Consider the following 23,145-nt stretch of genomic DNA (forward strand, 5'->3'; position numbering starts at 1 on the left):
CATGTTTTATGGATTATAAACATTCATGGCTGTCATATTTTCAGAAAGAAGCCTGCCTGACTAGCTATTATGGCAGCTTCTGAACATGGGATTTGATTAGCCTAATTGTAAATCTGGACAAACAGAAGTTGTTTGCAGTAGTATTCAAACAGAAATAAAAGGTGGCACAGTATTAAAAAACACACTTAACATCTAAATATTGAAAGAGTTAAGTAAATAATCTGTTTTTCAAAAGATTTTGAAGACATAAAATATGAAATCAGCATTAGAGGAAGGTTAAAAAGATATAGGCCACGTTTTGTTTATAGCAGAAATAAACAGCTCTTTGGCCATAAAAATCAATTCATTTAGCACCACCAGGAAGTGGCCTCTCCGTCCTCTTTCCTTTGTATCAAGATACACGGCCTATGTAACAGACATCTGTATTGTCTTATCTTCCCCACTGAACTGTGAGTCTCTTAGAGCAGAGATATTTTCTCTTTGTATTCACAATAGTATTTCACATACATTTTGAATTAGAGAAGATACTGAAAAAAATAAGTGAAGAATGAATCATGAAAAATAATGACATAACAGTAACTAAAATAACACAAAGCCTCTGGTCTATTTTTATTTTTTAAAATGTTTTCAGGAAGTTCCCACCATGGCGCGAAACAAATCCGACTAGGAACCATTAGGTTTCGGATTCGATCCCTGGCCTCACTCAGTGGGTTAAGGATCTGCCATTGCTGTGAGCTATGGTGTAGGTCGCAGATGCGACTTGGATCTGGCGTTGCTATGGCTGTGGCTTGGGGGCGGGCTATAGCTCTGATTGGACCCCTAGCCTGGGAACCTCCATATGCTACGGGTGCAGCCCTAAAAAGACAAAAAAAAAAAATTTTTTTTTCAATTTTTTTTTTTTTTTGGTCATGCCCACAGCATGAGAAGTCCAGACCAGGGAGCCAACCTGTGCCACAACAGTGACCCAAGGCACAGCAGTGATAATGCCAGATCTTTAACCCACTAGGCCACCAGGGAGGTCTTCCAGGTTTATTTTTAGAAATACATCAATTAAAATGTGTACTCATGATTTTAATCTCTTCAGCCCAAAAGGTTCTAGATGCTTGTTCATAGACTCACAGCTTTTAAGTGATAAATCCAATTGCCTGGTCCCTAGACCAATTCCTTCAGAATCTCCAGGAATGGCCCCGGTATGGGTATTCTTAAAAGTTACTCAGTAATTCTAATGTGAAGCCTGAGTTGAAAATCATAGCTTTAAACTGTTCTGGTGGGGCTCAACTAATGACATTTATCTATCTCCAACTTTTAGCTATTTGCATTTTTTCCCCCTCAAAATTGCCTTATCATACTCTATATACCAAATCCATAATACCTTTTATTATGACAATGATTTATTCTCTAGAATCACTTTTCATGACAAAAGCTTCAATTAAAAAGTTCTGTCTTATATAATTAAAAATTTAACCAAAATTTATTATTTTTTTGTATTCTGGTCAATGTATTTGTATTTTGTATTCTGGTCAATGAATTCAGCTTATCTTTTTGTGCTTTCATGCTTACCTTTTCCAGGCCAGTAAATGCCTTTTACACCCTTATTACCTGGAAAAAATTCAGATTCATCTTTCAAAACACCCAGAACTGCACGCCCCCTCCCTTTAGGAAGCTCTACTTAATTCAGACTATTAAGGACTCTCTTCTTTGGTGTTGCCACTGGCCCTCATTTAGGCTTTTATTTTGTACTCCTAATACTATACTGTCATTTCTTCTTTTTTCTTTTTTGTTTTAAAAATAAATCCCTTCCCCATACTTGATTGTGAACAACTTGCAGTAGGTGGTAACTTATGCCTCTCTGCTCTTTATCTTTCAGGGCACAGCAAAAAAGAGGCAATAGGCATTCAATAAGTGTTTAACAAATCAAAGAATAAGTGGCCATATTGAAGTGAACAAGGTACATCTCAAAGATGAGTTGAACTGTGTTTCCCCCACAAAATCCATATATTGAAGCCCTGACCCTCAAAGTGATGGTATCCAAAGATGGGGACTTTGGAAAATAATGAGGTTTAGGTAAATCTTGATGGGATTTTATAAGAAGAGATACCAGAAGGCTTGTCTCTCTCACTGCCATGTGAGGACACAGCAGGTAGCCATCTGCAAGTCAGTAAGAAATCCCTCACCAGAACCCAACCATGCTGCCAGGCTTCAGAACTATTAGAAAATAAATATCTGTTGGAGTTCCAGTTGTGGCTCAGTGGTTAATTAATCCGAATAGGAACCATGAGGTTGCAGGTTCAATCCCTGGCCTTGCTTAGTGGGTTAAGGATCCGGCATTACCATGAGTTGTGATGTAGGTCGCTGATGTGGCTCAGATCCCACATTGCTGTGGCTGTGGCATAGGACGGCAGCTACGCTCCAACTCAACCCCTAGCCTGGGAACCTCCATATGCCTCGGGAGCGGCGGCCCTAAATAGACAAAAGACCGAAGGAAAAAAAAAAAAAAAAAGAAGAAGAAGAAACCTGATATAAGCATATATATGAAGTAATTTTGCAGAACAACAATTAATCAATAGGGAAAAACAAATTACTTTGGGGACAGCATTATCAGTTATAGCCACTCACCAGCTTTCTTTTTTTCCCTCACAGATAACATTAATTGAAGATCCAGCATGTTCCTTGAGCAATTATGTCTTATTTTTATTCATCTTACTTAGAATATAGAAAATATTTAAGGTCTCATGGAAACTTTGTAATGTATTATTTATTAATTTATTAAAAAAATATTTATTGTGCATTGTGGGAATCCAGTTTTGTGTTTAAAGCCAATGTAAGGTAGTTTCATGCCAATACTCTCTTAGGAATATGGTTATAAACTACCCAGTCTGTATCTGATGAATCTATTCTATAATCAAAGCATAAAATTGTGTCTTTATCAGTAGTATCCCCACTTTGAATTTCACAGATAAATAACATTTTTAGAATTTGGGGAACCAATACCAAGTTGCAAACATTTTATTTGACCAAATAATAATATAAACCCCCCCCCAAAAAAAAACCCTATCAACTATCATCACCAGTTCACAAATGACAAAGTATTTTAGCACAAAATATTAACAAATATAATCTTAGAGAATAAAGGGTGGTTTTCCAAGTGACTAAATTTCATTCAATAGAGAAAAACAACCACTATATTCTTTATTCTTTTTATTTCAGCCTAGACTGGTGAAAATTTGTTAAGAACAAATCCGTGGGATGGACTGGGAGTTTGGGGTTAGCAGATGCAAACTATTACATTTAGAATGGATAAGCGATGAGATGCTACTGAACAGCACAGGGAGTATATCCAGTCTCTTGGGATAGAACATGATGGAAGATAATATGAGAAGTGATTGGGTCACTTTGCTGTATAGCAGAAATTGGCAGTGTTGTAAATCTACCATACTTTAATTTTTAAAAGAGGTTTTAAAAAAAGACCAAATCCAACTCTAGGATAGATACAGAAATTTCTACCATCTACCATGTCCCCTCCTTCTGCAATATACCACTGCTCTCTTTTGTTCCTATTTCTCACTATTCAAAATCCCTTCCTTCACCTGTGGCATTCAGAAGTTCCTAGGCCGAAGATCAAATCCTGTGCCAAAGGAGCCACAATCCCAGATCCTTAACCCACTGAGCCACCATGGAACTTCCTTCCTTTCTCCTTTTAATTATTTGGGCAGGCCATTAAGATAATAAGTAAAGTTAATTTAACCTCATCAGCCACTCAGGGTACAACTGAAAAATGCAGGTGTACTTAAATGAAATCATCTTCTCTCAATTTTTCAAATATTAAATATAAATGATGCTTCTGGTTCTATCATTATATTTCTGCATTTATAATATGTCTTAAAAACATGTAAATGATGGGTTTAAACCAAATATCAACCAATAAAGCAACAAAACTTACATGTGTGGACCCAGTGAAACTACCCTTGTCATTACAATTCCAAGAATTAGAGTTGTTAAAACTGTAGAAATAAGAGAGATCTGAAAAAGAAAATGTAAAGATATACTGTCAGTTTTGAATAGAGACTATTTTACTGAAAATATTAGGTGATTCATTTTTCACTTGTGTTAGTTCATGTACAGTTTTAAAAACACAATTCTTTAGTAGTATATTTTTATAGATTTGTATTGATAATATCAGACATGTAAGTTTTTTATCAGATCATAGTTTTAGTCCCCCCCCCAAATAGTATACATATCAAATATGACTATTTCAATAAAATGAAATTACGTTTTTTCTTCAGGCTTTATTTTAGTGTTGAGTTCTGATTTTTAAAAAAATCTATAATTGCTTTTTATGCTTCTGTCTTTATCGTACCCTGTCCCTTCCTATGTAACATCCTTCCACACCCACCCACTCACACACATTTTTGGGATGCCTCTGCTTTTTTCTTTCTGCTTTTTAGTTCTCTTATCTATTTTTCCTTTGTGCTTTCGCCCTCTGGTCTGTGTTTCTAAAGTTTTCTTTGCTACTTTCTCTCTTCTGTAATTATTTCAACTGGTTAAAATATAAACTGGTCTGTGTGTATGTGTGTTCTGTGCACTCATTACATTAGATTTGTGTTTCTATTCTTATTTTTTTAATGGATAAGCATATTTTAGAAATTTTTGTCTAAGAAAAATATAAAATTGTTTCTGTTTCATTTGATTGTCATAAATCTTGTTTCCTGGGTTATTAATTTTTAACTAGAGAGAAGGTCCTATTATGAGACCTCTGATCCACTGATATATTAAGAAAGAATCCTAAGGTCCCTTGGCTAGAAAGTGGCCAAGGAGGAACTCAGATGTGCAGCCTGACTCCAGATCAGGGTTCCTAACTATTCTGCTTTGCTCTTTGGGAGATTTATTTAGATACTTTAAAATGACAATTCAAAGGGACATTTAAGGACAAAATATCCAGGTAATAGTAATATGATAGAATATTAGCTTTCTTTTCATAAATGCCTTAGCTTCTGCTCTCAGAAGAAAGCATTTATGTCTATGTTGAACACGTGAAATGGAAATAAGTTCATCTCCAAAGCCCCTTTAAATATATTCTTGTTTATTTCTGGTTGCCTGTTAGGGAAGGAAGGCAGAGTAGTCAGAAAACTTTAGAATGCCATCCCCAGTCTCAGCTCTGCCTGGAAGGAGGAGCTGCACAACTGTGGCTACACATGAAACATCACAGCAAAAAGTAAAATTTATCAACTGTTGGATTTTTCAAAATAGAACATAAAAATACATGAATAACTCTTTAAAATGCGTTTTTTTAAAATCAGAATCCTTGGTATAATTGAGATGTAATACCAATAATATTTTGGGTAAAATACAAACATTCCATCAGAATAAGGAAATAAAATTCAGCCAGATAAAAGTTAATGTATGCAGATAACCATATGTGGTGATTTGAATACTTATTTGGTTTCATTAGAAATAAATCACCATTTATTTTTACCAATAAGAATCATAAGTGTTGGCCAAATTTCCAACAATTAATCAATATATTGAAATTTAAATTCACTAGATAAAAAATGGGCACAGTAGACATTGTAATTTACAAATACATTTTAAGCCAATGAAGTGATTCAGCCATACTTCTTAAAGTTAGTTTAATTTTAAATTGTTTAAACTACTGTCTATAAAACATGATAGAGCATATATATATATATATATATATATATATATATATATTCAGTAAATTAGTCTTGGTTTAAGTAGAATTCATTATATTTCCTAAAATTAAAGCATGCTGTCTGATGTCAGAGTATCTACGTTAAAAAAGGAAAAGGACATATTTATTTCACATTCATCAAGGATTTAACCATCAGTTCTCTCAAATAAGATGAAATATCAAAAATAGCTTACTCTAATATCATTATAAGTAAACTAAAAGAAACTAAAGATGAATAGTATAATTAAGAACTTGGCTATATAGACAACAGTTTGACAAAATTAATTCAGGTAACAAAGTGCATTTCTGTAACTATTTAAAATGTAAATATTACCTTTCCAAGCTTTGCTATATCTCGATACAAGGACAGAGGCAGAGTAAAGGCAATGGTGGAAAGCACAATAATGAAATGGCGACCAATAAGCAAGTTTTCAGGATCAACTGGAACACAATCAATGTTTTAAAGTTTACATATGAGTAATACACTAGTGACACAAACAGCCAAATATTTAATTACAAAATGACTTAAATAATATAAAATGTCATGTAAATGACAACTTTGAGTAAATGAAATTCCATAAAACTAATTCACAAAAATGTAAATACAAAATAACTTAAGGATGAACCTATAGTACAAATATGTTATAATATTTTGAAGTCAAATTATTTTAATAGCCTCAATCATTTTTTCTGCTACCTTCCTTTGTGCCCTTGGAATATAATTTTAGCCTGGAAATTACAGAGATCCTAAAGATATTATGTCACTCCTTGTCCCAAACCCTCTAGTGGGCAAACCCTTCATTCATAAAGTCTGCTACATGAGAACAGAGCATATTCTGATGCTTTTATTTTTTAACTTTCATATTCCAGATAGACATGACCAGTAAAACTTATCAAAAATCAGGGTTTTGATAAAAATATTCACTATACTTCTACCCTTCTGTTTAGAAAGAAGTGATTTCCCTGAAAAAAAAAGTAGACAAAACAACTTTTTGGATAGGAAACACATCACAGGAAAGAGGCTGAAACCTGGTATTCATTGCAGACTCTTGGCTCTCTTGGAAATAACAGAGTTAGCGAGTATGTTTGATCAAATGCAAACAAAAGTTGTAAACATAAAACATACAAGGATTTATCCACTTGCATAATCTCAGTTAATGAAAACATGATTTGGAGGTTGGGGGCTAAGAGAGCAGCTACAGATAATAGATAACAGTGTGGGGCGATCCTCCTGTATGCTAGGCTATGTATGTGTTCTCTGCCTTTTTGAATACAATAATCCTATAAATCAGGTGATACTCTAATTCATAATTCAGAGATGAAGGGCTAGAACTCAGAGGGCATTAATTTTCCCAAGGTCACAGAGCTAGCAAATAGTGGGTGTATGATTTGTAGCCCAAGAATCCCTGTGAGAGGAATAAGTGCAATGTCTAGTTTTAGGTTTTGTTTTATTTTGTTTGGATGCCTCTAGAACGAGTGATTCACTCACTAAAAGGAAAGGTTTTTTTGCATCCATTTCAATGATAAGAACAACTATAGAGTTAAAATCACTATGAATTGGGGATTATGTGGTTTAGGTGAGGAACTCTCCAAAGGAAAGACTCCTGATCTCTGAATTATTCAAATAGACCTGATATGGAGAAAGGATAAATGGGGAGTTAGTGGCACCTTGAAAGGTTTAAGGTTTAAGGTCTGCTTAAAATGTTCATAGCAGCTTTTTCATAATTATGGAAACAACCCGAAAGTTTCACAATTGGGTAAGAGATAAACTGTTTACATCCATACAGTGGAATGATCCTCATCAATTTTAAAAAAAGAGCAACTACTGATACACTCCAAAACATGGATAAATCTCAAAGGTACCAATCCAAGTGAAAGAGGCCAGGTTTGAAAAGCTACCTATTATAGGATGCCATTTATTTGGCATTCTGGGAAAAGCAAAAGTAGGAAGAGAAATCAAATCAGTGGTGGCCAGGGCCTGGAGATGAGGGAAAGTTTGACTACAAAGGGGAACAGGTAAATTTAGGGGTGATAATGGAATTGTTCCATATTTCGATTGTAACTGTGGTTCTATGACCATAAGCATGTGTCAAAATTCATACGACTATACTTTAAAAAGAGTGAGTTTTACCAAAGTGAATTATATCTTAATAGAAACAATGGGAAGAAAGGTCAGCTTACTTATTTAAGAAATGGTATAGTAAAAATAGTACATATGCAGCATAAGATATTTAAAATATAACATTCTAAGTATAGGAATAATAATGTATTTTTTAAATAGCTAAAAAAGAATTGCCCTATATATAAAAGTAGATTAATACTTTACTATCAAACTGTGTCATAGATATTACCAGATATTTGAAGTCATTCAATGGCTCCATTTGCAAATATTTTATTTTTAAATTATTGTGAACCACGTTAACCATGAATTATATAAAATAAATATATTGACTTACCTCCAGGGAGTCTTTGGAAAACTTTGCTCAAAGTGTCTCCAGTTACTATGTTGTAACTTATCATAGCTAAAAACATGATTATAATAATATAATCACCAAACAAGCTATTCGCATACTTCATCATGAATATTTTGAAAGTAATCAGTTATCACTTCTCAAATACTTGCATAATCCTACTTCCAAACATATATTGTGATTATGAATATGTACAACTTTAAAAATAACTAGACAACAGATTTATGGGAGAATATCAATTTGTATTACAAAAAGATTTTCACTTTACAAATTGATTCTTTCTAGAACATCTTTAAATAGTGAGTTTTGGTAGTCATTTAAAATGTGATTTGTGGAGTTCCCATCGTGGCGCAGTGGTTAACAAATCCGACTAGGAACCATGAGGTTGCGGGTTCGGTCCCTGCCCTTGCTCAGAGGTGCGGTGTAGGTTGCAGACGCAGCTTGGATCCCGTGTTGCTGTGGCTCTGGCTGTGGCTACAGCTTTGATTAGACCCCTAGGCTGAGAACCTTCATATGCCGTGGGAGCGGCCCAAGAAATAGCAAAAAGGAAAAAAAAAAATGTGATTTGTTTTGTTATTTCCAAATACTTTTTAGGAACACATGTATTCTCAAAGCAAGGAACAATAATAGAAAATTGTGCAGATTCCAAAATATCCCCTCATTTGCAAAAGTAAAATTTGGGGGAAATGTATTCTTTGTCTTCTGTGCAGATCTAAGAAACCAGTGGTTTGAACAAGAGCTTCTGTATTGCTAATTTTTAAAACGAAGCCAATTTGGCCATTGGTGAGCATTAACATTTCACTTTTTTAAGAAATGCTAGGTGCAAACTTAAAATAACATATTGGCCTTGTACACAACTTCTACAAATTCTTCAGTTTTTAGAAAAAATAAAATCAGCCTTAGAAGAAATTTATTATTTCTCTCATTCACTTTTATTCTGAGATCATTCTATTTTTCACTAAATTAGGGAATCACAAGTATTAAACCAATGAAAATTACCCTCATTTTATCAATGAAATACTCAGAAAACTGACCAAAAGGAACAGAAAACAAGGGAAAAATGGCTAAAGATAAATACTTAATGTGGAAAATATTTCAACTGCTAGTATTCTTTAATGACTATTAACACTATTTTATTCAGAAATGGCTATGTGTTTATGAAAATAACTACAATATTCATTTTTGCATTCATCCTCACCTATGAAAGGATACAAAAATTGTAGAACAGAGAGTAGGAGATATCCTGGAAAGCCGAAAGTTTTATTGACCAAAGACTGGTAAGTGTCTGTTCCAGAGAGGGCCCCTCCTTTTATCAATAAAACAAGGGAAAAGTCTGTGGAAAAAATAACCATTAAATAAATGTCAGATTACATTTAATACAAAAGGTTTTGTTTCATTTCTTTTTTGGCCTCCCAATGCCAGATCCTTTAACCCACTGCGCCAGGTTAAGGATTGAACCTGAAACCTAGCGCCACAGAGACTCTGCTGATCCCCTTGCACCACAGCAGGAACTCCCACAATTTTTTTTTTTTTTTAATGTTTTGACTTAAAGAAAAAGAGAAACTTTAAAGAATTTAATGTTACAGTAAATTAGCATGGCAAGGCTTACTTTCTTTTCGTAAAACATTACGTTCATGAAACTACTGTTTTCACTTATATATTTTTCAACTGAGATGTAAATACAGTTAACATGCCTGTAATGAACTGGACAAGAGGATGTGCATACGATAGTTAAAGCTTCAGTTTTCCATTTTACTTTCCTAAACTAACCAATGCAATGACTATTAAGAGGTTGTGGCTCAATTGTCCATGTAATAGAATGTAGGTAATCCAATATTTCATATGCATTCAAAGTGTGAAGACTGAGAATAAAAAATGCTGTAAGCATTCAGAAGAAGGTAATCAGAAGAGAATCAGACAATTTGTTTTATAACAAAATACAACTAGTAACTTAATAGTTATTATAATTAAGAATTTTTTTTGAAATTTACATTTTAGTGATTTAAGTTCCAATTTTAGAGTTGAAATCGAAGATACAAATATATAGAAAATATATAATTAAAAGTTAGTCTCTCTTTTTCATTTAACTCAATGTTCTTTGAACACCTAGTGAACAGACACTGTATTTATTTTGGGTACATAGATATGTAGAGGATGTAATTCTTGCTTTTTCTTTTTCTTTCTTTTTTTTGTTCCTGCTTCCATCACAGGTGAATTATTTATCCTTTAATTTATTTGGAAATGAATTTGAATACAAAGAAGAAATACAAATTATTGCAGTATTGTTTCCACCTTGAGCCCTCTCACTTCATTGGAACTTTTTCAACAAGTTCGTCAATGAGCTCCAAGCTGATAAAACCAATTGATACTTCCTAAATATTCATTGTATTTGCTCTTTCAGTAGCATTCCCCCCCCCCCATTTTCATTCCCCTCTTTCTCACTCATTCTCCCTCTACATTTGTGACATCATTTACTTTTGAATTTCCTTCTACTTTTTGGGCCATTTAATGCTCAGTTTTGCAACAGTTTCTTTAAAACCCTATTCTGTTCACCACTTCTATTCAAACCCTGGATTCTTGGACTTTTTCCTTACTCTTCAAGATGTCCTCCTGTAATCCTTCATACTTTTTCATACAGATGTTAGTAATTCCCAAATTTGTATCTTCAGCCTGGACTCTTCCAAATCTCCATATTTCTACATCTAGCTCTCTAATAAATACTTTAACTTGGATATTTCATAGGGATCTTAATTTTAAATATCCCAACTCTAATTTATATATTTGTTCTGGAACCTGCTTCTCCATTCATGTTTCTCTGAACTGTGAATAGTATCAAGAGAAATTTGAGAACCACACCAGACTTATTATCCATCACCTCTTTTTCTTTGGTCACCAAGTCCAATAACTATTGTATCACAAATCATTCAACCATATCTTCTTAGTTTTCATCTCTAACCTGCTTTCTTTGAGGGCTTAGACTTCTATCATTTCTCACCTGGATTGCTGCAAAAATTCCTAAGAGTTTTCTCATCCACCAACTGGCCTCCCATCAAGACACTTTTTACCCCTGGCACACCTGGTATGTGGAAGTTTTGAGGCCAAGGATCAAACCTGAGCCACAGCAGTGACAACGCTGGATACTTAACTCACTGAGTCAAACAGAAACTTCCCCATCAAAACATTTTTGATATCCCTTTCCTACTAAAACTTTCTCGACATTTCCCCTCTACCAGATGAATTGGATCACAGAATAAATCTGGCCAGGTCTTCTGCTTAAAATCCTCCAGGGGAATCATCTAATGACTTTGGATAAAAAGCAACTCTTTTTCATAATTTATTCAGAAAAAAATATGTTTATTATTGTTCGAATCTTGTTTGGAGGATTTTGAGTCTCGTTTGTAAAATAAAGCAGTACCCTAACCTTGAAGAGTCTGTAAAGATGATGATGTTTAAATGCCTACCACAATGCCTGGCATGCTATAGAGGCTAAATGAATGTGAAAATTCATTTTTTTTTTTCATTTTTTCATTCATTCACATTCATTGTGCTATTTTTATTTATTTTTCTTTTTTAATTTTTCTTTTTTTTTTGACTCTACCCACAGCATGTGGAAGTCCCTGGGCCAGGGATAAAGCCCATGCCACAGCAGTGATCCGAGTCACTGAAGTGATGATGCCAGGTCCTTAACTTGCTGAGCCACAAGGGAACTCCTTCATTTTTAGTTATTTTCTATAGGCTGTAGGTGGGATAGAAAGTGCATTGTGTTTGGAGTCTGATGATAATGATGATAATGATGATAACCTCAAAAACACTAGCAAATACTTCAAAACACTTTCTGTATGCCAGGCCTTTTTCTAAATGATTTATGTATATTAACTTGTTTAATCATTACAACAACCCTAAGCAGGTGATATTATGATTCTCCATTTGATAAATGAGAAATGTGATGCACAAAAGACTTAAGTAAATTGCTAAACTTCACAGAGCTAGTAAGGAAGAGACAGGATTCAGACTCAGAGATTGCTGAACTTCATAAAAGTTCAAAATGTATTGCTTAAAAGTAACAATTTGCTAGCCCCAGAATCCATATACTTAACCAAAATCTCAACTCTGCTGCCAGTAACTGCAGACTTTGAGAAAATCATTTTAACCTACTGACATCTCAGTTTCCTCCACAATAAAAAGTAGAAAATGAATATCAACTTCATGGATTCAGAAGGATTAAATACATGGCTGCACTATGCTCAGTATCTAGCCAGTCTTCAGGAAATGGTAATGATTATCATTACATGGGAGCCTTCATAAATGCCTCTGCAAACCTCTCTAACTTCCTCTTTCCACCTACCAAATTCAGCCCTACACTTTAGCCAGACTGAATCACTTAAACACAGCTCTTTTTTGCATTTCCCCATTTCCATCCGCTTCAAGTACCCTTCCATTTTCTTTGCTCACTCACATTGTTTCATAAACAGTCAGTGAAGATGTGTTTTCCTCTTCAAAATATGCCTGCTCCTTTGAGGCTGGGTTAAATGTCAGTATCCTTATTGTCATGCACATATTCGTATTATGATATTTTTCATGAAGTATTATGATTATGAGTTTTTTTCTGCCTAACATAATACATTGTCAACTTAGTGTAGGCAGGAATAATGTTCTTCATTACTATAATCGCAGCAGTGTCAGTAAATATTTGTTGAATGAATCAATGATCAATATGCAGGATTGCTAGATGTCTACATACCTGATTCAAATTTAACATGATAAATGACCTAATATATATATTTTAAATTTTCTGCAAGTGCAAATGATAAAGCAATTAATCCTACATCCTTTGCTTAAAACTAGGAAAAGCTTCACAAAAGAGCTGAGTAGTGCCTTCAAGGATAAACAGGAATTAATCAGATAGAGAAGGAAAAAAAAAAAGTAAAGCAGAGGGAGAATCTATGGGAATTCAGTGTGAAGGCATATTCTATATGTGGTGAATGGATAGTCCAGAATGGATAAAATGTAAGTCCCACCTAGGGCAGTGTCAGTGACAGGGTAACAAAAGAGGTCAGGTTAGTGGGAAATAAGACTAAAAATGCAGACTGCGGCTGAACCATGAAAGAATTTAAATGTAGGATTTGTGTGTGTGTGCGTTGTCATTATAGAGTCTTAAAATGTTCTAACTGAGGGAGTAACAAATATCAGGCCCAAGTTTTATAAAGACAACTCTTGCAGCAATATGGAGAACTAATCAGAAAGCAGACAGCCGCTAAAGGTAGGAAAACTAAACAGCAACTTATTGGCCAAGGAAAACAATCAGTGAGGACTGGAGTAACAGGAAGGCCCCAATTTTATAGATGTAAAGTTTTGGTAAGAACTGTATTTTTGGATGAGATTGCTGAATTTCATAAAAATTCAAAATGTATTGCTTAAAAGTAAAAATTTGCTAAGAATATAGTCAATTATAAGTACTTTCATCTATTTGTAAAATACAGGCTATAAATAAATCTCTAAAGTTTTAGGAAACTCAAACATCAATCACTATAATATTTTGACCTTACTTTAAATATACTGTATGCAAATTTTGGATAATCCATGAATGAGTCCATGTTTTTCAATGAGAAATTTTTCTTTTACATCATTATGTGTACTTGGCCAATAAAAATTATTTTACTCCAACAAATATGAGAACCTGAAAGTAAATTAAAACAAAACTATTGTAAATATTTACATTCCTTCTTGTTCTCCAACATGTCTTAAACGTGAAAATGGAACTTAGAAACACTACTGTTGAACTGGACATATCTCATTAAAAAGACAAAGGGTTTAAAAAGACAAAAGAGGAGTTCCCGTCGTGGTGCAGTGGTTAACGAATCCGACTAGGAACCATGAGGTTGCGTGTTCGGTCCCTGCCCTTGCTCAGTGGGTTAATGATCCGGCGTTGCCGTGAGCTGTGGTGTAGGTTGCAGATGCGGCTCGGATCCTGCCTTGCTGTGGCTCTGGCGTAGGCCGGTGGCTACAGCTCCGATTGGACCCCTAGCCTGGGAATCTCCATATGTCGTGGGAGCGGCCCAAGAAATAGCAAAAAAAAAAAGACAAAAGAATAATTGTAGACATGAACTACTGTGTAATTACAGTGTCAATTTAAAGAACAATTCAATATTATAACTCTACTTGCAGATTTTGCTCTTAAATGCCTAATTAAGAAAGAAAATGAATCATAGTCTATATTTTTTTTGCTTCTGTGCAATCAACTTTTATTAAAATTATTTTATTTCACCATGTAACTAAATTAATAAGAGTAATTACTGATTAGTAATTTTGTAATATATGATTTTGCAAAGGATTGCTCACAGTCACTGCTATAACTGTGACATACAGCATCAGTTGAGAAAGTTATTTACATTATGATCTATGTATGCATAATCTTGGCTTTAAGAAACCATTCTTTTCAAGTATTGACTGAATCCTTAGGTGATATATGTTTTTGAATTTTTTCTATCTACTGGTTTACAATGTGTGCAAATGTTTGCAATGCAATAAAATAAGCCGTGGTTATTACGTCTGGGAGGAAATTAATTATTTGTCAGTACTAATGGACTGGGAAACAGGAAATTAAAAACATCAAGGGCAAATCCTTGAATGAGGTTTTTTAATGTAATAAACGCTCTAATGAATAAAATACAATTTTTAAACACCAGCAACTCTAAATAGGAACAAATTTATAGGTTCCATATTACAAAGTTATGGGTCTTTTTTGTGTGTTTATTGATAAAATATATAAGATGATGAATGAATATATTACATTATAAAACAAGGATTTTTTTTTAAGTCATTTGGGTTTCTTGATTAGGAGACAGTCTTCTCATACCTTTGCTATTAGGTTTTCTTCATGTTGATTGCTAAATGTTCTGTAATAGTTGCAAATTTTTCTCCCAGTTCAACATTAAAACATTTTTATGGCATTTTTCATGAAATAAAATTTCTACATTTTTATGTATCCAAGAATAATTATCTTTTCTTTTGGGTTCCTCTGTTTTGTTATTGCTTAATTCAAAAGTATGGGTCTTAAGCTACAATTAACAGCTGTAGAAGTTAAAAGCAGCTTAGCTTTGAGGAGTGGAGGTGGTGAGAAGAAAGCAGAGAGGAAGGGAGTCCAGGGCCTTTGCAACTTTGACTTTGGTATCTATTGCATGCTTTACCTTCTTCTTCAGCCTGAGGAAAAATATCAGAGTTATAGCCTGGTTTTGGAAGTCTACGATTTTATGAAGGCTGGCATCTTAGGGTCTCTAGAAGCAGAGCTAAGACAGGGCAAGGGATTTGAGGAAGTGCTCTCAGGAGAAGGAGAGTGAGAGGTTAGGGCAGGCAAAGAGCTCAGCAAGGACAAATCTCCAGAGGAGCCTAGCTGCAGCCTAGCTTTGCAGTAGTGGTCTGCTGGAGCTCCAATTGCCTCGAACATTGGACACTCCTTGGCCCAAGGAGGCCTGCTTTGGGGTTTCTGCCAGGCAGTCTTTGACTGCAGGCTGTAAGAAAATGGTGGATGGGGTTCAAAACCTGACAGGAAGGTGATACTGCTGAGGCCCAAGACAACACTCTGAAAACAGCTGAGGTGTTTTGCATTACCTGGTAAACGGCATCTAGGTGATCACACATTTGCCACCATAGCACAACCACGGCAGAGGGTATCTGTTTGTAATTGCTGCCTCTTTCACAGTGATCCCGAGATAGAGGAAAGAAATTGTGTTTGTCATGAGGTGAACTGCGGGGGGATGACAGGGCGGGGATGAGAACAACAGGAAGAGAAGATGATTAGGAGTTATAAAGCCTGCATTTAGATGGGGGTGGGGTTGGCCAAACATGGGTTGAAGGGACATGGTACATGAAAAGTGGGAAGCAAAACAGAAGTGATACAGAGGCATCTTATTGCTGCCCTCCAAGATTTGGCAGGCAGAGAGCCTGGGCAGGCAGGGGTGAGGTCAGAAGTGGGAACCCTCGATGGTTGAGCACCCAGGCTCTCAGTGACACCTGCACAAACAGAGCTGGAAAAGGTTGTTCATTCATGTGCACCTGCTCATGTTTTTTGTGGGAAAGGAATCCCTGATACCTACATTCTCAGAGTACAGCTCCAGCATTAATTAGTCTTTAAAATGACTCCCCCATCTACTACTTTCTGCATAAAGTGAAAAAGGCACATGAAAAGGATTTAGGCTTGGTAATGTACAATGCTTTTCTAATCTGTTCAGAGGATTAGCAAGAAAAGTAAATCTCCTCAGACATAAATGTCTAAATTCTTTAGGATTCTTCCATGCACTTTTTAATTAGGAAATTCATTTACAAGGTGTGTGTGTGTGTGTATAAAATAGTCATTGCACATTTTAAGTTGCAGGAATAAGCAATTACATAGTATTTTACCTGTAACATATGAAACCCAGAATAAGAGCAATATTCCCAGAGGAAAGCCAGCTTGCTTCATTGAATAAGGCAATCCTGGAAAAAATATAAAATGCCCCACCCATCACATTAATAAAACATACAGACATACAGACATTTTCCCTCTGACAATAAGCTAAGTAAATTGACATATTTATGTGACGTTTTAAACAGTGCATATGAACACTAAAATTAAATGGTAGCATATTAATACTTATTTCAGAATAAAATGTTAAGGCAATGTCAAGAGAGCAAGTTTATGAGGTGGAAAACTAAGAATAAGAAAGCATTAAATGAAAAATAGATTCCAGTTTGAACAAATAATGTTCAGTTCAGGGTGAGGGGGATGTATGACCTAGAATATGTGGAGCGTAGTGACCTAGTGGTCTCCTTAAGTGCTGGCTGGGAAAGCAAGAGTTATGAGAAAAGACCAGCTCTGGGGTGAAAATGGTGAACCCCGTAGGAAAAGGAGAGGAAAATGAGAAGGCAAAAGTATTTTTTACAAAGCTGAAGGAGGTAGAAATAACATTAGTTTTTATGAATTTTTTTGGCAATGGGCAATTTTAGATTATGGAAAATGAAATATTTAAAATATATTTAAAATATTTCTACACAGAATGTTTATTCTCTGAAAAATTTCCCCTTAAAAAGTCTGCTGCCTAATTAAGAGGTACTTTTTAAGCTTGCTGACATGGAGCAGCTGAAAGTGTTCATCAGGAATTAACTATGGAATTCTGCCTACAACTCCATGTTACATGGAGGCAGAATTTCAAACAAGTCTTGGCCCTTCCTTGCTACTACTTTACCTCAGGGTTCCACATTTTATCTATCATTTGAAAAAAATTCTCTGTATTTGGAAAGTAAAGTCAAGAAACACATCAACTTGAAAAAGTTGAGAAAACTGTGACTAAAATTTCAAAACATTACAGAAAAAGTAATATTCCCAATGAGTATTGTAGGATTTTTTTTGTCTTTCCTTTTTCTCAAATTGGATATTTTCAGATAACAAAAAGAATAATAAGCACTGAAAAACTGACTTTATTACTACATTGCAATGTATTTAATTTTATCAAAAAAATTTTCTTGCTTCAAATTGGGAAAATATGAGCATCTCATTCCATTCAATTCTGATTATTTGACTCCTTTGCTTTAAAAATCCATTTAAGCAATTTCTATTTATTAATTAGACTGCATTTTAAGTTAATATATCATAAAAATTTGTACTTTAAAATTTGACATTATATAAATGGGTAGGGAAATTTATATGGACTTGATTTTTCACAAGATTGTTAGGTTTTCACATTAAATTTTGTATCTCCAATATTTCCAACTATCTGGAGGTTTTGCACCTCTCAAAGGTCACAGAAAGGTGATTCAAGTCATAGTGGACACTCTAGGAAGAGGGGGAAAAGTAAATTAGGTAACATTATTGACTGACTGTGCAGCCTATGGAAAAAAAAAAAAACATTTCGGTATCTCCCATCTGCAGCTTCACCTGGATCTATCGCATATGGAGAATGCTCTCAAATGTGGAGAGAGTGAATTACCACCCCCTCTTCAGTATAAGTGAGACTGATATGTGCAAATTGTTATATTGGAAAAAAAAAAAAAGGAAGGCTCTCATAGAAAAAAAAATTACAAATTTTATCATTTAAGATTGTTTCCTTTGAAAATAATCTATGAATGCTAGCAAGATAACAAATGTTTTAAATGTGGCCTTTTCACTGAAAAGGTAAAAACAAAACAACTTACCTATTATACCAGATCCTATAATTGAGTTGACAACATTAAAAACAGCAGCAGACTGGCGACAAGCTTTCCCTTTGTGGCTGTGTTCAGAAACCAGGTTTTCTCTGTCATCTAGATCACTCTGTTTTAGTATATAAAATGGCAATTAAATATTTACTGTCTCAAAAATTCAGAAAATCGTAAGACAAATATGTAATGAAGGATATCAACACTATATTAATAATAAGTAATGTCAATAATGATAAGAAAGCAATTAGGATAATAATAAAGAGTAACAACATCTAGCAATTTAACAGAGCTTTGTGAACAATTTCATCCTAAAATGTTCTGATTGCAGCTGTGCCAAATTCACGGACTGCTGCACGAAATTCTAGGATGTAGATCTCTTAGGAAGCCAGTGATACATTTTTTGTGAAATTAAAGGGGTTATATTGAAAATTGCCTGCCAAGAAAAAAGTCAGATCAAAGCAGAACTTTTTCTCCAGGATAATTTTCCGTGGTGGTAAATCAAGACCCCAGGTGAAGGTAGCCAAAATCTGTTGCAGGATAAATGAAACGCGAAAGGACCTGCCTTCAGAACCTGCCCCAGTCTCCATCCAGTTTTACCTGTGGCAGGATGGCCGGCCTCTGCCCCTGGTAACCCATGGATCCTCAGCAGGTGGAAGTTTTGCGTGCGGTACTTGACTAGCAGGAACAGCCTCCTCTGCGACCTCCAAGTCTGAGGTCAGCTGCCGAGGGAGAGTTGGGTTGACAGGCTCCGAAGGCTCCTCCGCCCCACCTCCGCACCTCCCCAGCTGCGCGGACCGCCGCTGCAGTTCACTTGGCAGCCGCGACCTAGGCGGTTTCACCTTGGAGCTTGCCGGGCCAAATGCACCTTCCTCCTTCGGCGGAGAAGCTTCAGGGAGTTTCTGATTCGGGCAGCTCTCTCCCTGCACCTCACATTTTTTTACCCTCCCACGAAACTTCCAGCTGCAAAGTACAGTTTTTTCTGTCCACGCTGACCTGCCCAGATTGTACAGAGTTAAGATGGCCTCACTATTTCCAAATTAGCTGCTTCTTGGCTGAGTCTGACATCCGGGGAAGAATGCAGTAGCACTCCTGCTTCCAAGGAGTATCCTTTCTATTACCACCTCTTTCTGCTCCCTACACCTCTTTTAGGGCAGAGATGACAGTGGAAATATAAAACCTTTAAATGGAAAATAAACACAAAGATTTTCTAGAGTTTTAACTAACTTGATTCTGAGCATGCTTTGATCAAACATTTCCTGGTGACTTCAGAAAAGGAGACAAAGAAAAGGAAGATGGATTGATAATGGAGTCAGGTAATGAACTTTATAGGGGTTGGGGTGGGTGTCAGGGGATGGAAAGGGAAGGCACATAGGGTATTCAGCTGCAAAGAATCTTAAATGACCATAAGTTCACCCCTCTTACATTACAGATGAGAAAATAGACCCAGAAAACGTTCAATAAAAAGAGAATAGAGAACAGTTTCAGGGACAGTAAAAGTGGTAATACAACATTGGTACTACAAATACTACCAAATACTTAAAGAGGTTCTTTTTCATAAGCAGTTACTGAAAATTATGAAAAATTTAAAAAACATAGGAAAACCTAAAGAGAATTATAAATTTTATATATCCTCCACTATCAAAATAACAAGTACTAATATATATATATATATATATATTTTTTTTTTTTTTTTTTTTTTGCTTTTTTTAGGGCCACACCCACAGCATATGGAGGTTCTCAAGCTAGGTCAAATCAGAGGTACAGCGCTGACCTCCACCATGCCACAGCAATGTAGGATCCCAACCATGTCTGAGACCTATACCACAGCTAACAGCATCACAGGATCCTTAACCCACTGAGTGAGGCTAGAGATGGAACCCACACGCTCATGGTTACTGGTCGGATTCATTTCCACTGTGCTACAACAGGGAATTCCAAATACTAATATTTTTTCATATTTTCCTCCAATTGCAAATATAAACATTTAATGTCACAATAGAAATCTCTTCAACCTCCCCCATTCCTTTCTCTTAATTGCTAGTTACCTAGTTCATGAAGTTTGTATCTTTTCTATCCATCCTTTATATTTTAACTCATTCATTTGTGGATATAATTTATATATAAAAATGATTTTAATAGTTTCAGGATTGACAAAGATGGCCCCACACCTCACTATTTCCCCTCTAGCATTATTGTTTGTTTAGCTAGGATACTGTATTCAAGATATATTGTATAGATAGATATATGCAGATATAGAGTATTCATTTTATCCGTCTCACAGTTCAATCAGCCATCCTTCCACTAAAAGACATTAAGATTGTTTCTAATTTTGCACTCTTTTGGAGCATATTAAATGACCACTTCTGGAGAAGTAGAATTGTTATGAAGTTGTTCATGCATATTTTCAACTTCACTAAATATTTCCAAACTGCTATACAAATTGATAGTCCCAATTACACTTCCACTAGCAGAGATGAATTCCTGTTCTTCTGCATTGTTAACAGTATCAGGACTTAGTTTCAAGTTTTGACATTCTGATGAGTTTTAAAATGGTTTATAATTATTGCTTAAATTTGTATTATCTTCCGGCGTTGCCGTGAGCTGTGGGGTAGGTTGCAGACGCGGCTCGGATCCCGCGTTGCTGTGGCTCTGGCGTAGGCCGGTGGCTACAGCTCCGATTCAACCCCTAGCCTGGGAACCTCCATATGCCGCGGGAGCGGCCCAAGAAATAGCAACAACAACAACAACAAAAGACAAAAAGACAAAAGACAAAAAAAAAAAAAAAAAAAAATTGTATTATCTTAATCTACATTGATATTGAGGATCTTTTTAAAATGTTTAATGAATATAAATTAAATATTTTGGTTGTCCTCTTTCTTAATTTCATTTTTTAAATCCTTTGCCCATTTAATTTTGGTTTTTAGTCTTTTTCTCATTGATTTGTTTTTTTTAATTTATTTATTTTTTTTTCTTTTCATTTTTTTCTTTTTTTCATTTTTTTCTCATTAATTTGTAAGAGTTAATTATATATTTGGGAAGCCAACCCAATGTCAGTTACATATTTTGCACACATATTTTAGCTTCTTTCTTTTAAAATTGTGGTGTTTTTCAGTCATGCAAAGTTTATAATTTTGAGCTACTCAAAATTAATAACCTTTAAAATTTTTTATTTTTATATAATTTTAAGAAGTTACTTTCCATTTATAATTATTACAAAATATTGGCTCTACTTCCTATGTTGTACAATATATCCTTGAGCCTATCTTACACCCAGTAGTTTATATTTTCCGCACCCCTACTCCATTAATGCCCCTTCCCCTCACTGATAACAACTAATTTGTTCTCTTTATCTGTGAGTTTGCTTCTTTTTTGTTATATTCACTAGTTTGTTGTTTTTTAGATTCCACACATAAGTGATTTAATACAGTATTTATCTTTCTCTGTCTGACTTATTTCCCTTAGCATAATGCTCTCCAAGCCCATCCATGTTGCTGCAAATGGCAAAAATTTCATTCTTTTTTATGGCTGAGTAGTATTCCATTATAAACACACGCACACACACACCCATATCTTCTTTATCTATTCGTCTGTTGATGGATAATTAGTTGTTTCCAGTATTGGCAATTGTAAGTAATGTGGCTATGAACAGTAGGGTGCATATATCATTTTGAATTACTGTTTTTTTGTTTGTGTTTTTATTTGTTTGTTTGTTTTTCAGATATATACCTAGGAGTGGAAATGCTGGGTATATGATAGTTCTATTTTCATTTTTCTCAGAAAACTCCATACTGTTTTCCATCAAAATTAGAACTGCATTAAAAGAAAGAAAATTATAGCCCTTTCACTAGAAATATAGATTCAAAATCCCAAATAAAATATTAGTAAATTGAATCCAACAGTATATGAAAAAGTTAACAATTTATGCCCAAGTTGAGTATGTCCAAATATGGAAGGATGTTTGACTAAAAAAAAAAACCTATAAATTTTCTATACTAACAGATCACAAAAGAAAACCATGTAATTATTTTACTAAAATCAGAAAAATATTTGATAATATTGAATTCATGATTGAAAAAAGTCTATAAATTAGGAATAGAAGACAACTTCCTTAAATTGATAAATCACAGTAGAAATCTTCACTAATGGGCAAATTTTGGAAGCATTTACATTTAATTAAGAAATAAAAATATGCCCATCATCATGACCTTTATTTACTGTCAGAGTCCCTAGCCTAAAGCAATAAGAAGAGAAAAATAATTTATATGTATGAGGATTGGAAAAGTAGAAGTTAACTCTCATTTTAAAATGATAAAATTGTTTAGAAAGCAAAATTAAAAAGACTTTAGGAAGTTCCCACTATGGCGCAGAAGAAACAAACCTGACTAGTATCTATGAGGAGGCAGGTTCAATCTCTGGTCTTGCTCAGTGCATTAAGGATCTGGTGGTGTTGTGAGCTGTGGTGTAAGTCACAGATGCTGCTCGGTTCCCACATTGCTGTGGCTGTGGTGTAAGCTGGCAGCTATAACTCTGATTCAACCACTAGCCTGGGAACTTTCATATGTCAAGGGTGCAGCCCAAAAAAGATGAGAGAGAGAGAAAGACTTTAAAGAAAAGTATTGGAAGTAATAAGAGAATTTAGAAGCTGAATAGATGTATGATTGGCCTGAAATATATATATTAATTTTTTACAGCAACAACAAACAACTAGATATAATAATGAAAAATAATTTGATTACAATAGAGTCAAAGAATACCAAATACTTAGGAATAAATTAAACTAATTCATGTCCAGTCTCTTCAGAGAAAATTGTA

At 34.8% G+C, this 23,145-nt stretch overlaps 1 protein-coding gene and 1 long non-coding RNA gene across 13 annotated transcripts in view; one reads left to right on the plus strand and one right to left on the minus strand.

The window, feature by feature from the left end:
* SLC38A11 (solute carrier family 38 member 11) overlaps positions 1–23,145 on the minus strand; it is a 144,548-nt gene that overhangs the window by 31,881 nt on the left and 89,522 nt on the right. For 4 of the 12 annotated variants that reach the window (XM_084999365.1, XM_021075298.2, XM_084999364.1 and 1 more), the window contains 7 exons: positions 18,931–19,510; positions 18,328–18,445; positions 16,558–16,632; positions 9,359–9,493; positions 8,146–8,211; positions 6,024–6,130; positions 3,941–4,020 (listed from right to left, as the gene is read on the minus strand). In XM_084999365.1, the coding sequence (XP_084855491.1) occupies positions 3,941–4,020; positions 6,024–6,130; positions 8,146–8,211; positions 9,359–9,493; positions 16,558–16,632; positions 18,328–18,445; positions 18,931–18,969 (620 nt within the window). In that variant the 5' untranslated portion in view covers positions 18,970–19,510. Of the gene's footprint in view, positions 1–3,940; positions 4,021–6,023; positions 6,131–8,145; positions 8,212–9,358; positions 9,494–13,706; positions 13,838–15,768; positions 15,905–16,557; positions 16,633–18,327; positions 18,446–18,930; positions 19,511–23,145 lie in introns of those variants that run through there. The other 8 variants (XM_084999369.1, XM_084999366.1, XM_084999367.1 and 5 more) reach the window with 4 other exon arrangements.
* LOC146395959 (uncharacterized) overlaps positions 18,863–23,145 on the plus strand; it is a 38,332-nt gene continuing 34,049 nt past the window's right edge. Inside the window, exon 1 of the long non-coding RNA XR_014829492.1 lies at positions 18,863–19,646. This is a non-coding gene — a long non-coding RNA (uncharacterized LOC146395959). The remainder of the gene's footprint in view (positions 19,647–23,145) is intronic.

The sequence above is a fragment of the Sus scrofa genome, chromosome 15 (genome assembly GCF_054392235.1).
Source record: "Sus scrofa isolate SSC_HxYL_T2T_F1_AM1 chromosome 15, Sscrofa_HxYL_maternal_Yorkshire_Landrace_v2.0, whole genome shotgun sequence".
Classification (NCBI taxonomy): domain Eukaryota; kingdom Metazoa; phylum Chordata; class Mammalia; order Artiodactyla; family Suidae; genus Sus; species Sus scrofa.